The sequence below is a fragment of the Eumetopias jubatus genome, unplaced genomic scaffold (genome assembly GCF_037043125.1).
Source record: "Eumetopias jubatus isolate StellerSeaLion01/CBP00866 unplaced genomic scaffold, mEumJub1_p1.0 scaffold_10, whole genome shotgun sequence".
Lineage (NCBI taxonomy): Eukaryota > Metazoa > Chordata > Mammalia > Carnivora > Otariidae > Eumetopias > Eumetopias jubatus.
Window position 1 is genome coordinate 56049109 of NW_028274816.1, and position 15888 is coordinate 56064996.

At 44.3% G+C, this 15888-nt stretch overlaps 1 protein-coding gene across 1 annotated transcript in view; it reads left to right on the forward strand.

Moving 5' to 3' along the window:
• The window catches only part of ARHGAP35 (Rho GTPase activating protein 35), a 121794-nt gene that overhangs the window by 43478 nt on the left and 62428 nt on the right, over nucleotides 1-15888 (forward strand). The window contains exon 2 of the mRNA XM_028087928.2: nucleotides 692-4569. Within this exon, the coding sequence (XP_027943729.1) occupies nucleotides 886-4569 (3684 nt within the window). The 5' untranslated portion in view covers nucleotides 692-885. The remainder of the gene's footprint in view (nucleotides 1-691; nucleotides 4570-15888) is intronic.

Genomic DNA, 15888 nt, shown 5'->3' on the forward strand with positions numbered 1-15888 from the left:
CTCTTTAGTGGTGATAAGTTTCATTACTCACAATGTTAACCCAGTTTCTCTCTTGTATAATTAGTGGTTTTTTTATTCCTCTTCCCTTTGCAACTAATAAGTAGCATATCAGGAGACACCTCAGTTCTGTGCAGATATCTTGATTCTCATCAAAATCCACCCCCTAGACTAATATTGAGTGATGATTCTCTTCTTATCCAGTAGTATGAACTCAAGTTCCTGTTTTGTGCAGTGGGTTATAATTCATTACTGTATTTAATTAATTTGCTGCTCAAATTGTGCCAGATTTGTCCAGTGGGAGCCCTTCTAGCTGGCTCCTATATCTTTGGGATGTGCCCTATCGTTTTTTCTAGCACTTCTTACCTTTCCTGCATAACAGTATGTTCCAGGCTCATTTTGTACCAACTCTGCTCTAGCCCTGGAATCATCCACTTGTCTGAGGAGCCCTCAAACCCTTGTTTTAGCACTCAGCACACCACTTGCATATATGTCTTCCTCCGTTAGATGTATTGTACCTCCAGAGGGCACATAAATGTCAGTCGTACTCTTTTATCTTCAGCATAAGGCCTGGCACATTTGATGTTTAAGTATTTGTTGAATAAGAAAATTGGTTTTTGCTATAGTTCAGTGATTAAAATTGGGTTCCAGAATTACAATGCTGATGGGTTTTCTTTTTCTCTCCCCCATCTAGGAAGAAATGTTTACTATTTGGCGATGAAAAAGTGGTGAAAACTGACCTCATACTGGTATACAAACACTATGGGACCTGACAGTCTTGCTGCATGGGCAGCCGGCCCCCACTGATAATGTGGGGAAGCCATCAGGTCCACTGGAAAACACTAATCTGATCTTGAAAGTGGCTGATTGTGGCAGGATGTGTCGACGATGATGATGGCAAGAAAGCAAGATGTCCGCATTCCCACCTACAACATCAGTGTGGTGGGATTGTCTGGGACCGAGAAGGAGAAGGGCCAGTGTGGCATTGGGAAGTCTTGTCTCTGCAACCGCTTTGTGCGCCCGAGTGCTGATGAATTTCACTTGGACCATACCTCTGTCCTCAGCACCAGTGACTTTGGTGGGCGAGTGGTCAATAATGACCACTTTCTCTACTGGGGAGAAGTTAGCCGTTCCCTGGAGGATTGTGTGGAATGTAAGATGCACATTGTGGAACAGACTGAGTTCATCGATGATCAGACTTTTCAACCTCATCGAAGCACGGCCCTGCAGCCCTATATTAAGAGAGCTGCTGCAACCAAGCTCGCATCAGCTGAAAAACTCATGTACTTTTGCACTGACCAGCTGGGGCTGGAGCAGGACTTTGAGCAGAAACAAATGCCAGATGGAAAGCTGCTGATTGATGGTTTTCTTCTTGGTATTGACGTTAGCAGGGGCATGAATAGGAACTTTGATGACCAGCTCAAGTTTGTGTCCAATCTCTACAATCAGCTTGCAAAAACAAAAAAGCCCATAGTGGTCGTCCTGACTAAGTGTGATGAGGGTGTTGAGCGGTACATTAGAGATGCACATACTTTTGCCTTAAGCAAAAAGAACCTCCAGGTTGTGGAGACCTCAGCAAGATCCAATGTAAACGTGGACTTGGCTTTCAGCACCTTAGTGCAACTCATTGATAAAAGTCGGGGAAAGACGAAAATCATTCCTTATTTTGAGGCTCTCAAGCAGCAAAGTCAGCAGATAGCTACGGCAAAAGACAAGTATGAGTGGCTGGTGAGTCGTATTGTGAAGAACCATAACGAGAACTGGCTGAGTGTCAGCCGAAAGATGCAGGCCTCTCCCGAGTACCAGGACTATATCTACCTGGAAGGGACTCAGAAAGCCAAGAAGCTGTTTCTCCAGCACATCCACCGCCTCAAGCACGAGCACATTGAGCGCAGGAGAAAGCTGTACCTGGCAGCCCTTCCGTTAGCTTTTGAAGCTCTTATACCCAATCTAGATGAAATAGACCACCTAAGCTGCATAAAAACCAAAAAGCTCTTGGAGACCAAGCCAGAATTCCTAAAGTGGTTTGTCGTGCTTGAAGAGACACCGTGGGATGCCACCAGCCACATTGACAACATGGAGAATGAACGGATTCCCTTTGACTTGATGGATACTGTCCCTGCCGAGCAGCTGTACGAGGCCCACTTAGAAAAGCTACGGAATGAGAGGAAAAGAGCTGAGATGAGAAGGGCATTTAAAGAAAACCTGGAGACCTCTCCCTTCATAACTCCGGGAAAGCCTTGGGAAGAGGCCCGTAGTTTTATTATGAATGAAGATTTCTACCAGTGGCTGGAAGAATCTGTATACATGGATATTTACGGCAAACACCAAAAGCAAATTATAGACAAAGCAAAGGAAGAGTTTCAGGAGCTGCTTTTGGAATATTCAGAATTGTTTTATGAGCTGGAGCTGGATGCTAAGCCCAGCAAGGAGAAGATGGGTGTCATTCAGGATGTTCTGGGGGAGGAACAGCGATTTAAAGCATTACAGAAGCTCCAAGCAGAGCGCGATGCGCTTATCCTGAAGCACATTCATTTTGTGTATCACCCAACCAAGGAAACATGCCCTAGCTGCCCAGCTTGTGTGGATGCTAAGATTGAGCACTTGATTAGTTCTCGGTTTATCCGGCCATCTGACCGGAATCAGAAAAATTCACTCTCTGACCCCAACATCGATAGGATCAACTTGGTTATCTTGGGCAAAGATGGCCTTGCACGTGAGTTGGCCAATGAGATTCGAGCTCTTTGTACAAATGATGACAAGTATGTGATAGATGGTAAAATGTATGAGCTTTCCCTGAGGCCAATAGAAGGGAATGTTAGGCTTCCTGTGAACTCTTTTCAAACGCCAACATTTCAGCCCCATGGCTGTCTCTGCCTTTACAATTCAAAGGAATCTCTATCCTATGTAGTGGAGAGTATAGAGAAGAGTAGAGAGTCCACACTTGGCAGGCGAGATAATCATTTAGTCCATCTCCCCCTGACGTTAATCTTGGTTAACAAGAGAGGAGATACCAGTGGAGAGACCCTACATAGCTTAATACAACAAGGTCAGCAGATTGCCAGCAAACTGCAGTGTGTCTTTCTCGACCCTGCTTCTGCTGGCATCGGTTATGGACGCAACATTAATGAAAAGCAAATCAGTCAAGTTTTGAAAGGACTCCTGGACTCCAAGCGTAACTTAAACCTGGTCAGTTCTACTGCTAGCATCAAAGATCTGGCTGATGTTGACCTGCGAATTGTCATGTGTCTGATGTGTGGAGATCCTTTCAGTGCAGATGACATACTCTTTCCTGTCCTTCAGTCCCAAACCTGTAAGTCTTCCCATTGTGGAAGCAACAACTCTGTTTTACTTGAACTACCAATCGGACTCCACAAGAAGCGCATTGAACTGTCTATTCTTTCGTACCATTCCTCATTTAGCATCAGAAAAAGCCGGTTGGTCCATGGGTACATTGTTTTTTATTCAGCCAAACGTAAGGCCTCCTTGGCTATGTTACGTGCCTTTCTTTGTGAAGTGCAGGATATTATCCCCATTCAGCTGGTTGCACTCACTGACGGCGCTATAGATGTCCTGGACAATGACTTAAGTCGGGAGCAGTTGAGTGAGGGGGAGGAGATTGCTCAAGAAATTGACGGAAGGTTCACAAGCATCCCCTGTAGCCAACCCCAGCATAAACTTGAGATCTTCCACCCATTTTTTAAAGATGTGGTGGATAAAAAGAACATAATCGAGGCTACTCATATGTACGATAATGCTGCCGAGGCCTGTAGCACCACGGAAGAGGTGTTTAACTCCCCCCGAGCGGGCTCTCCACTCTGCAACTCAAACCTGCAGGATTCAGAAGAGGATATTGAGCCCCCTTCTTACAGCTTGTTTCGAGAAGACACATCACTACCCTCTCTGTCCAAAGACCATTCTAAACTCTCTATGGAACTGGAGGGAAATGATGGGCTGTCTTTCATCATGAGTAATTTTGAAAGTAAACTGAACAACAAAGTACCTCCACCAGTCAAACCAAAGCCTCCTGTCCATTTTGATATTACAAAGGGGGATCTGTCTTATTTAGACCAAGGCCATAGAGATGGACAGAGGAAGTCTGTGTCTTCTAGCACCTGGCTACCTCCGGATGGGTTTGATCCTTCTGATTATGCTGAACCCATGGATGCTGTGGTCAAGCCAAGGAATGAAGAAGAAAACATATACTCAGTGCCCCATGACAGCACCCAAGGCAAAATCATCACCATTCGGAATATCAACAAAGCCCAGTCCAATGGCAGTGGCAATGGCTCTGACAGTGAAATGGACACCAGCTCTCTGGAGCGAGGCCGCAAGGTCTCCATCGTGAGCAAGCCAGTGCTGTACAGGACGAGATGCAGCCGGCTAGGGAGGTTTGCCAGTTACCGAACCAGCTTCAGTGTGGGGAGCGATGATGAGCTGGGGCCCATCCGGAAAAAAGAGGAGGATCAGGCATCTCAAGGTTATAAAGGGGACAATGCCGTCATTCCCTATGAGACAGACGAAGATCCAAGGAGGAGGAATATTCTTCGCAGTCTAAGGAGGAACACTAAGGTAAGATACCAGTTTAGGAATGAGTCACAGGAGTTGCTCACACAATGTCTCAGTGAGAGCTGATTGATGATGATGATTTTCAAGGACAGCTTATTCTGGTAAAAAAAAAGAAATGGATCTGTGTGTGTATTTAGTCTCTGACTTAGCATAAAGTAAGCAGTGTCTCAGATTGCTGCTACTGGCAGCTCACAAGTAGTAAGGACCTTAGATAGACAGCTTGAGTTTGAGTTGTCTTTGTCCAAAATAATAGTTAGGTAATTACCAAAATGAGCAGACCATGTAGAACTTGTTGGTAATCCTGACGAGTAGCCAAGCCAGTGACGATATGCTTGCTCTTCCTATACGTAAACACCAGAAATTAAATTGCACGTTTCAGTCTCTGACTGCTAAACAAACATTTCACCCATACAGCTCGTAAAAGCTCCTTCTTCCCTCACTGACCCATAAAGTTGCTGCATTTTATTTTCTTTTTATTAAGATTTTATTTATTTGAGAGAGAGCGAGCACAAGCATGGGGTTGGGGCTAGGGGCAGAGGGAGAGGGAGAAGTAGACTCCCCACTGAGCAGGGAGCCCAATGTGATGCAGGGCTCGATCCCAGGATCCTGAGATCATGACCTGAGTCAAAGGCAGACACTTAACTGAGCCATCCAGGTGCCCCAGGTTGCTGCATTTTAGATTAGGAAAAATTGGATGATTATTTTATTTGCATACAAGTCAATGAAGGGTCTTAGGTACGTAAATGAAAAGTAAGAACCTTGCCACTGCGAGTTATAAACCTGCCCCCCACACACACAATAATAAACCTGTCCCATATTTGTAAAATTAGAGTGCCCTCCAGCTGCATTATTTTAAGTGAGATGCTGCTGCTATCAGTGAGGGCTTCAGATTTGATTTAGGGACCAAAGCGGGACGAGCAGAAAGTAAACCGCACATATTATGAGTGTCAAACCTGCCATCAGATGTAGGGGAAGCAGTTCCAAATGCAGCAGCAGAGAAAGCCTCTTTATCTTGTGTAGAATTGCAGTGTACAGAGTAGAGCGCCCTGTCCCCTTGGGCTTAGGCTTTGAGACAGAACAGTTATTTCCCAACTTTTTCTTTTTCCCCCCCTTTTTAGAGTAGAGGGAAATACTCTGTTTTTCAGAGAAAGACATCTTGGTGAGACCCGACAACAGGTCTGTGTTACATGCTAGCCCACAACCAGCCTTGGGATACACAGAATGATTTCTCTGCATTGAAAGCTTTTCCTCCTCTCCTGACCATGAAACAGCAGAGAACAAAGTGACTTGTGTGAAAACGTTTCAGGGAACTTTGGAAGAAAGCTTGCCAAAAGCTTGTGTTATTACAAGATATACCAAATCAGAAGGATCTGGAGTTCCAGGCTGTTTTAAGAGTTGACAATTCTGTTGTAAAAGATCACCTGGAGGCTAGTTCTGCAGCTCTTACTGGTTAAAGAGGGCCCTCGGAGATGGAGGAACACGATGCCATGGCCCTCAGAAGGAAAATGTATTTACTCTATGTTCCCTGATAGCATACACAGTGCTCCCCAATCACCATTGGCTGGAGCTTCCAGAATTTCCTTACCTGTGTAGTTTCAGAAAGGGCAGGGCAGTATTGTGTGTTCTGTTCCCCTCCCCTTCTGAACTGAACATTAGTAGATATCATAGGCATTTGATTTCCCCTTGTTTTGTTTTTCCACTTGGATTCCTTCATCTACCTTCAGTATTTTGTTCTGCAAGGGTTAGTAGTGGGCAGACCCATGGAAAACCGTTCTTATTTAGGAAGTCAGAAAGTAGCATCACCTGCCCTCTAGTATTTCCTTAAAGCTTTTCTATTTAACAATACTGGAATCCAAACATTTTTAACGTTTTGACTTTCTTCTCTTCCTCCTCCACTCCTGATGAAGACTGTTACCAGAATAGCTTATCTAAATGCTGACAGTCTTAATTTGTGGGGGTGTTTGCACACCTGGGAATTAGGAGGGTGGCATAATAGCACACTGAATTATAACTAATTTTCTGGCTTCTAGCTACATTTTTAATGCTTGTTGAAGATAATGCTTTTAAGACACATTCCCAAACAAGCCATGCTTTAAAGAGCACACACGGTAGGCTCCGCAGAAAACAGCTGGTGTCCATGTTTTTGAAGAGCGACTTCCTAACCTAGAACTTCCTTACACTGGGTTGCTGGGTCAGCATGCAAGAAGTGATCGACTTCCCGTCTGTTAGTTATGTGGGCCACACCTCTTCAAGTCAAATAAAAATGATACTTCTGGCCCAAGAGCAATAGCGTGCCAGAAGTCAGTTCAGGAGTATCCTTTGGAAAGTGTGAGTAAAAGGTGAAATTGTCTTTTCCTGTCTTGGAAAATGGTGCTTTGAAATGAGTGTAGCTGCTTTGTCATCCTAATGCAGAGATAAGTAGAGCCTTTATTCTCTTCCCCGTTGGGGCAAACCTCCTATTAAAATTGCTGCCTTAAGAAAGCAGACTGACACTGGTTTTACTGGAAAAGCAAGATACCATGGGGCAGAGAATGCCAAGCCAACCCCTACGTGGGGGATTTGGCCTTTGATTTTTATTGGCATGACAAAGCAATACAGTATTTATTTGAAGTGAGGGGGGAGCCAGTTGGTAATGGAAAACACACTTAGTGCCTCCTCCATGCCAGACACCACTGGGGAAATGGCACAGATCCTTCTTGCCCAGACCGGAGCTCCCAGTTGAGGCAGCAAGACCTACACAACTACTGAAAATAGGTGGTCTGCCCAGGGGGCACTGTGTTGGGGCAGAACGGAAATCCCAGGCTGGGGGCCCTTAAGGAGCACAGTGTGTGGAGTGATCAGCAGTTTGGGTTCTGGGAAGGGGCAAGGGGTCTGGGGGCTAAAGTCCAATCCCAACTCCTCCGCTCCCTCACTGGGACTGGGGGCACGTGATTCACCTCTCCATATCCCTTGGGCAAAAATGAAGAACACAGTGGCACCTTCCTCATTTGGTTGTGAGAAATGGAGTGAGGTCATGCATGTGAGACCCTGAGGAGGCTGCATCCTGGACAGGGGTTAGGGATTGCAGTGTTGTTATTTAAGGAGACCTCGAAGAGTGAGTAGTGAGTAGGACTGAAGCCTCGGTGGTAAGTAAAGGCCTGAAGGTAAAAATGTGCATGTTGTATTCAAGGAGAGGAGAGTGCTGGTCTGGTCTAGCTTAGGGCTTGGGGGGCCAACATTGTCCCTCCCTTTTGTGTAAGTTTTAACCCTTTGTGTTCCTTAGCTGCTTTCTCAGCACTTACCCTAGCAACAGCCCTAACAACAACAACAAAAAGCTATGCTCTGGGTACCAATGTGATGTGGAGAAAGAAATTGCCCGGCTCCCTTGGCAGATTTGCTAGATTAGCTCTTTACTGTAAAATTGGAGTTGGAGTGTGAGGGAATCGCTTTCATTTCTGTTAATGAAAGTGCAGACTGTAAAGCTGACTGTCATTCTGGGTCCTTTTCCCAGCTGAACCATTTAGCAACCCACCCTCATAGTGGGAGCCTTCCGCACTCAGCTGAATGAAATTGAAAATCTACGATTGCACTTCAGTGGGGCCCATGAATAGATGCTTTGTCTGTAAAGAGTTGGTGTTGCACATGGTCTCTGTCTCTCAGTACCATGCGTTTGCAAAGATGAGATCAGGACCGGCAGGGTCTTATTTTAAAACCAAAAAAAAACAGGCTGGGGAATCTTGCTTCACAAAATGTGCCTTTTGGGTAAGCTCGCATTGCTGAATTTAGTGTGTTTGACCACGGATTTAAAGAGAAGACATTATTGGCCATTCACCCTTCTATCTGATGTGCTCTTATCTTTGTGTTTAAAAAAAAAAAAAAAAAGACAAAACAGAATGATAAAGAAAATCTTTCACTCACTGTAGCTACCACATGACAAGACAACCTATTGAAAAGCAAACCAATTCAATCACGCATTGTTTGGTCTATAAGGCACCAAGTAACCAGTTTGACAGTTTGTGTCTCCCCCCCCCCCGCCCCCCCAGTGAATTGGCTTATTTCATTGGATTCAGTGAATCGGCTGGTTGTTGTGGCTTTGTGTGGACACAGCTCTCATTTTGTGAGGCCTAGAACGGAGTTAAAGTTTCTAGTGTGAATAAAAACCAGCTGGGGAATTGGACTGCTAGCTCCCCAGGGAGGGATGTTGCATTTTGACAGACAAGCTGGATGGTATGAAATATGAGCTCTTTGTAACCTGCTCAGGAAAGACTCTCAGTGTGTGCTTCGGAAAAGGCTAGTCCTACTCAATGAGCTGTAAAGCCAAATAAATACCGTGGTCTTAAAAATGGGGCGGGGTGCCTACTTGACCTTGGATTTTCTGATTCCTGAAAGAATTGTTATCTTTTAAAAGAAGTACTTTTGTTTCAAAAGCATATACTCATCCATTCATTTTTGGAAAGAAACATTCAATGCACATGCGTTTAGTGAGCACCTGTGCACCTGGCTTTGTGCTGAGTACCGTGTGTGTGGTGGTTGTGTTCGTCTAGTTTAACGTCGAGGGGATGGTGGATTTTAAACGTGCTGACATGCATTTGGATGCTGCCAGAGGAGAGGTGCAAGGTACTAAGGTATTGTAGGCCAAGGGGTTTTAACTTTAGCCCGGATAGGTGGGAAAGGTCCTCAGGGAAACAGTATCTGAACTGAGACTTACAGGGTGAGGAGGACAAAGGCAGTGAAGATGGAGGTTTCGTGGGGAGAGCTCTTGAGAAAACAGTATGGAACTTGGAGCTGGGGGGAGAAAAAACTTGAAAGAAGCCTAGAGGGGCTACTGCAGAGAGTGAGGGCTGCGAATACCATGGGAAGGGTCTTGTACTTCCCTCAATGTACCTAGTACTTAACTGCGTGCCAGGTCCGGTATCCAGCGTTGTCCTGTTGCCACCGCCCACATTAGTGTAGTTACTAGAGGGAGGAGCGGAGATTTTTGAATCCGCTCTCTGACTTTCATTTCCAGTGGGTTTTGAGAGTCCAGCCTGCAAGAAGGATGGTAGTATTTAATAGCCAGGCACACATTTGGACCACTCAATCGATCTAGTTAATTTGTTCATTTCAGACAAAGGACTGTGATTATTATCTAAAAAAATCCATTTCCTCACACTACCCCCTAAGAACGGCCTGGTGCTGTTTGTTTCTGGCTTTAGAGTCTAGTTGACTAGAGGACAAAAAAGGCATGGAGACACTGAAATAGCAACTGGAACTTTGAGAAATTGTTTTGAACTGGTGTCATGCATTTTCTCAGCTTATTTTAAGCCCAAAGAGCTGCTGTAGTGTGTTTTTGGTGACAAAAATAGACTATCTTTAACTATGGGCCTTAGCTTATAGCACACCTGTTCTTTAAAAAAAAAAAAAAATTACAATAGGCAGCCCAAATCTGTTTTTCAAAGAGCAGAGAATTGCTCTGATCATCACTGAACCCACTTGTCCTCGTCCACCACCTAGTGATACTGAAATATCTTGGTAGGGACCTAAATTATTTCAGCCCGAGTGAAGAATCACCGCTGCTTCCAAAGAGAAAGGTCTTCTTGAATGCATTTTATTCAGTATTTTGAGAGGAGGCAAGCAGATAAAAACTGACCTGTAACTCTGAGAAGTCCATATCCAGTGAGTGTTGGACAGGGCAGGGTGTGTGTAAAAAAACTTTCCTAGAACTACTGGGCCCTCCTTTCTAGTCAGCTCCCTGTCGCACCGGCCACTCAGTCTGAGACAGCGGCAAGGAGTGACCCAGATTTGCCAGACTCCACACCTTTCCAGAGCAAAAAGCTCTGGTTTCACTTTATTTGGGGCCTGTGAGGGGATGATCTGTCTTTCTTCTCCCATGATGACAGAGGATTAGGGATGCTAGGAAGGCTGAGACTTTATGCTACTTCCTCTTCTATCCCTAAATAAGATGCTCCAAGATAGTGGGTGACCAGGTTGTAATACTGACTGCCAGTGTGCAGGAGCCCAAGTCTAGTAAGCATTTATGCTTTCAGAACAGACTTTGCCAGTGAGAACAAATCCACCCTCAGGTTTTCTCTTAAACTTGGGCTTAGATTTTTTTCAGAGCCAGAAGGGGGAGCACCAGTTAACCAAGAATATATTTGGGGCATGAGTGAGAAACTTGATTGGAAAGGTTCTTTTGAAGATCTGTTGGAAATTATGAGAGGATCGTTGCTAATGCTGAGTATAGAATGCAAAAAGGTGCTTTCAGGGAAATGTGTAGTAATGTAGTATATGGGATCTTTTGGTTTTTCTGACTCCTACCACTTACATTTAGTCCAGGGTCTCCTGCTACACAACTTGGCAAATCGTGTCTCTCTCTCTCTCGGGCTTTGCTAAAAATCACTCTAGAGAGGGAGAATTGTTTTCATTCAGAGGCCACTGTCCCTGTTCCAGACTACATTCGGTATATGACATTCGTCCTTTTATTAAAGATTTTATTTATTTATTTACTTATTTATTTGAGAGAGATCACGAGCAAGGGGGGAAGGGTAAAGGGAGAAGCAGACTCCCCATTGAGCAGGGAGCCCGATGCAGGACTTGATCCCAGGACCCTGGGATCATGACCTGAGCCTAAGGCAGATGCCTAACCAACTGAGCCACCCAGGTGCCCTGGCATTTGTCCTTTAAAAAAAAAGAGAGAGACTCCCAACGGCCTGTGTTCATGTTGTTTTTTTATTTCCTTTATTAGATGGGTTACCAAGCATTTAAAAGACTGTGTTAGGTGGTACAACTGTAGTGATATTTTCTGACTCTAGAATCTAGATAAGTAATTCTGTATGTATTGAGGGTGTTTTATAGAGAGCAGGAGAGTATTTGAGGTTGTCAGCTTAGGGTCACTAAATAACTACCTGGAAGATAAGAATGTTCTTTATCTAGAAAGAATGGCTGACCTCTCCATTGGAGCTGTGGGAGACTTTTTCTTTGTGGCTCAGTTGTTACTCATCTGATACCTAGATCAGCTTTGTTTGCTAGGGATGTGTCTCTTCTTTGACCACTTAGATTGTAAGTTCGTTGAGGGTGAGAGATGACTTTGGTCTCAGTATTAGCTCTTCTGCTAGTTTGCTATGTGACCTTGGGCATCATTCATTAAAAAAGAAAAATGCTAAGATCCTTGCTCTCTAGGAACTGAGTCCAGTAGGAACATGGTTGTATGTGTACATAAATGACTATCCTTTATTCAGTGGCCACACAGTGATGTAGGGAATTGATCGCCTCAGCTGTTTCTTAAAAGGGAGTCTGGGACGTACTGTCAGTATGAATAAGACCTTCTGAGCCTCACCTCACATCTTCGGGAGAGTAGCACTACGTTAGGAGAAGAAAAAGCTTCTGTACGTACAGAGATAGTCCTCATCTCAGCTCAACTTGGAAAAATATAAAGAAATATTGGCCCTGTGCATTATTGGAAACTCTTTGTTCAGGAAATTTATTGAGTGCCTACTGCATGTCAGGCCCTGGAACCCAGGCATCTTGTAGCCTGATAGAAGGGGCCTTACCCTGGGCTGCGTCTCATTCTTTGATTGGCATTCTAACCAATCTAACCAATTGGCATTCTAACTCATTCTTTGATTGGCATTCTAACCCTCTGGACTTGGAGGGGCCGTGGAGTGGGCTTACCACCCCACAGGCAGGTGACAGATGTTTTCCTAGTCTGCCAAAGTTGGGAGTTTCCTGTGATGCTCTTTCCTTGTTTCAAAAGCCAAAGGGCCAGCGGCAAGTTCCAGTCACTGTTTCTTTGCAGTACCACACTGGTGTAAACTATTGATTCATTTCTTTGTTTCCTTTGCCACCTGGGTATTATCAAGACTAAGAATCAGGCATGTTTTTAAGGAACTTGAAGTAAAGAACAATGGCCTATGTTACTCATTCAAAAAATGTATCTATCAAAAGGACAAGATGAAGGTGGCTCAAACTGACCCAGTCCTTTGTTTTTGTCATGGCATTTCATCATAGAGTTCACGTAGGCCAAAGAGGAGCTTTGGTGTTGAGATCACTAGCCCCTGGATCCTGGCTCTCTGTGCTGGGTGTGAATCTCTCTGAGCCTGTTTTCTCACCTATAAAATGGTGCTAATAACCCTTGCCCAGAAGGTGGTTGTGAGGTTTCAGATAATTGTGCAGAGCACCTAGCAGTGTCCTGCACATGGCCACTCCTAATTAATCACCGTTTTCCATTTTTTTGACCCAGTAAGACTCTAAACTTAGAGCCACAGATGTGTAGATTATTCTCAGGGTTTGGTTTCCTCTGGCTAGATGCCTTTTTCAATTCAGCCTGCTATGTGAGTGCCCTCAAAAGAAGATTGATGTTGGGATGGTATTACTTTCTCCTCTCCAAGGGCCTGCTGCTCTGAGTGCCCCAGGGACCCCATAATGAGCAACCCATGTCTGACCGGGGACTGAGACAGCTGGCAGGCCACTCACAAGAGTGGCGTTTCCATCTGACATGTGCCCAGTAACCCTTCAGGTGCCTGATGTGTTGCTTGTTATATCAGCAATCTGGCCCACCTCTTGGCGTGCACCACAGAGTCTGATTTGCTTACTACAAAGGTTTAGAAACGGTTGTATAAGAAGTCCCATCCTAATTTTGTGACACCCTACAGAGCCTTCAGTTACTTCTCCGGAGGTGTTTTGACATTCCATAAACCACAGTTTAAATCTGAGAGAGAGAATCCATGTCATTTAGCAAGGGTAGTTGGTGCTATTGCCACAGCTTACTCTCCATTCCCGCATTTTATAAGTTGAAGCACTGAACTAGATCTTTGATTCTTTGGGGTGAGAGGGATAAAGGCAGTTGTCCAATTTAGCCTTCCATCAAATGGCAGAATCTCCTTGACAGTGGGTATGGCAGGTAGTTTGCAGTCTCTGCTTTGAGTATTTACAGAGCAGTCCCTTCCTTTTTAAACAGCTGGGGATTTTGTTTTTTAAATTTCTCTTTATATTGGCCAAAATTGCCTATGTTCTCCTCTTATCTCTCCCAACATAATCCTTTGGAACTATAGAAAATGATCTCTTTCAATGAGATAGTGCTTTAGCTATTTGAAATAACTGACATAGTTCTCTGTTCTTTCCTTTTCCAGCTACAGATCCTTGGTATTTTATGTGAGTGGGTCTTTATTACCTTAGAAATTCTCCAGATTGTCAGTGTACTCTTAATCATTTATTCCATCATCCATTTATTTATTCTGCCTTCCCCGGGAACTTTCAGAGGAAGGCAGTGAATCACAGTGGTTAGGAGCACAGGTTTTGGAGTCAGAACTGACTTGGGCAAGTAACTGAATTTTTTTAGGACTCAGCTTCTTCATCTGTAAAATGGGGTTTTTAAAACCCACATGCACAGATCTGTTTTGAATCTGGAATGAAATAATACATCTAGAGAACATAAGCAAGAGGGGTGTGTAAACACATAGTACACTGAGTACTCAGTTGGTGGAGAGTAAATTTTCTAGCTAATGTAGATTGTTAGAACACACCTCATTATCCTGTTTTAGTATTGAGAAGGTAGAGGAAGTATAAGATTAAAATTTATTATGTGTTTACTAGAACTATGGTTAGAAGGCTTTATGGTGATTGGAAAAACTGTCTCCTTGCAGCTTTTCTTAAAGTTCCATTTTTTAATTTCTTAACAGTTTATTTGAGAGCATCAGTTTTACTGAAGAACAGTGCTGTTGTTGTGTTAGTTTTGACAAGCAAATTCTGCAGGATTGAGATTTTTAAAAAGAATGTCACTGAAATCCAGATGGGTTTCCTTGTGTATTCAGATTCTGGAGCTGATAATTTAAACTGTATGGCTTTTTTTTTTTTAAGATTTTATTTATTTATTTGAGAGAGAGAGAATGAGAGAGAGCGAGCACAAGAGGGAGAGGGTCAGAGGGAGAAGCAGACTCCCCATTGAGCAGGGAGCCCGACACGGGACTCGATCCTGGGACTGCAGGATCATGACCTGAGCTGAAGGCAGTTGCTTAACCGAGCCACCCAGGCGCCCTAAACTATATGGCATTTTTAAGGGAGAGCATAGCTTGACTCATGGTTATCCAGTTGCAGCAATGTGTGACAACAGAAGCACTCCCCCCTCTCTTTCCTCGAATTATTGGGTGGCTACTGTATGCTAGGCGCTCAGCCAGGTCCTGCACATTTCACCCTCAGAACCCTTGTGAGGAGGTGCTGTCCCTGAGATGCTAAGTCACTTACCCAGAGTCACAGGACTTGTCTGTCAGGATTCAAACCCACGTCTGTTAAGATTTCAACCCTTGGGCGCTTGGGTGGCTCAGTCGTTAAGCATCTGCCTTCAGCTCAGGTCATGATCCCAGGGTGCTGGGATCGAGGCCCACATCAGGCTCCCTGCTCCGCGGGGAGCCTGCTTCTCCTTCTCCCACTCCCCCTGCTTGTGTTCCCTCTCTCACTGTCTCTCTCTCTCTGTTAAAAAATAAATAAAAAAATCTTTAAAAAAAAAAGATTTCAACCCTTAAATTCTTTATGTTGTACTTCCTATAAGTAGAAGATGCCTGGGAGAGAGTCTAGATTGGTTAAATTATCTCATGTAAAGATATATCATAAATCATTAATGTGCTTTTTCTTACTTCTTTAGTGAAAAGTCTAGGTCAGAGCCTAGAGATAGCGGCAGTCACTCCCTGCACCCTGGGAGGCTATGTGGCTGATTTTATGAGGAGCGGGACAGGGACAGGGGTAAGCTTTGTGGAGGGCCTGGTTCTCTTGGACCCCAAGATCCGTTCACATTGCATTAGAGTCTTCCTCACTGAATCAGTTAGTAGGCTCTATACAGATTTGCCTTTGGGTGGTCGTTACAGGTGATGTCAGCCCCCAGCCCAGATGGGCTTGTTCCTTCTTTCATGTACATTTTATTCTCAGCTGTTCCTTTCTTTCTTTTTTTTTTTTTTTTTTTGCCACTTGTTTGTACAGGAAGTCCTCAAAGAATCTCAGACTAAACAGGAAGTGATTTGTTCCCGTATAAATAGAGGTACCAAAAGGAATGAGGATGGGCAGGATAAGGAAGGGGGAATGGTTGACCCTGACCTAGAAGCTAGTTAGTGGTCCCCTTTAGTGGATTTTATACAAAGATCCCCTAAATACTTTTTAAAAATTTTATTTATTTGAGGGAGAGCGCGCACATGCACGAGCAGGGGAGGGGCAGTGGGAGAGGGGAAGCTGACTCCCCTCTGAGCACAAATCCTGCCGTGGATCTCGATTCCACAACCCCAAGATCACAACCCAAGCCGAAGTCCAGAGTCGGATGCCCAACTGACTGAGCCACCCAGGAGCCCTATCCCTAAATACTTTTAAGTATATAGGTTGTAT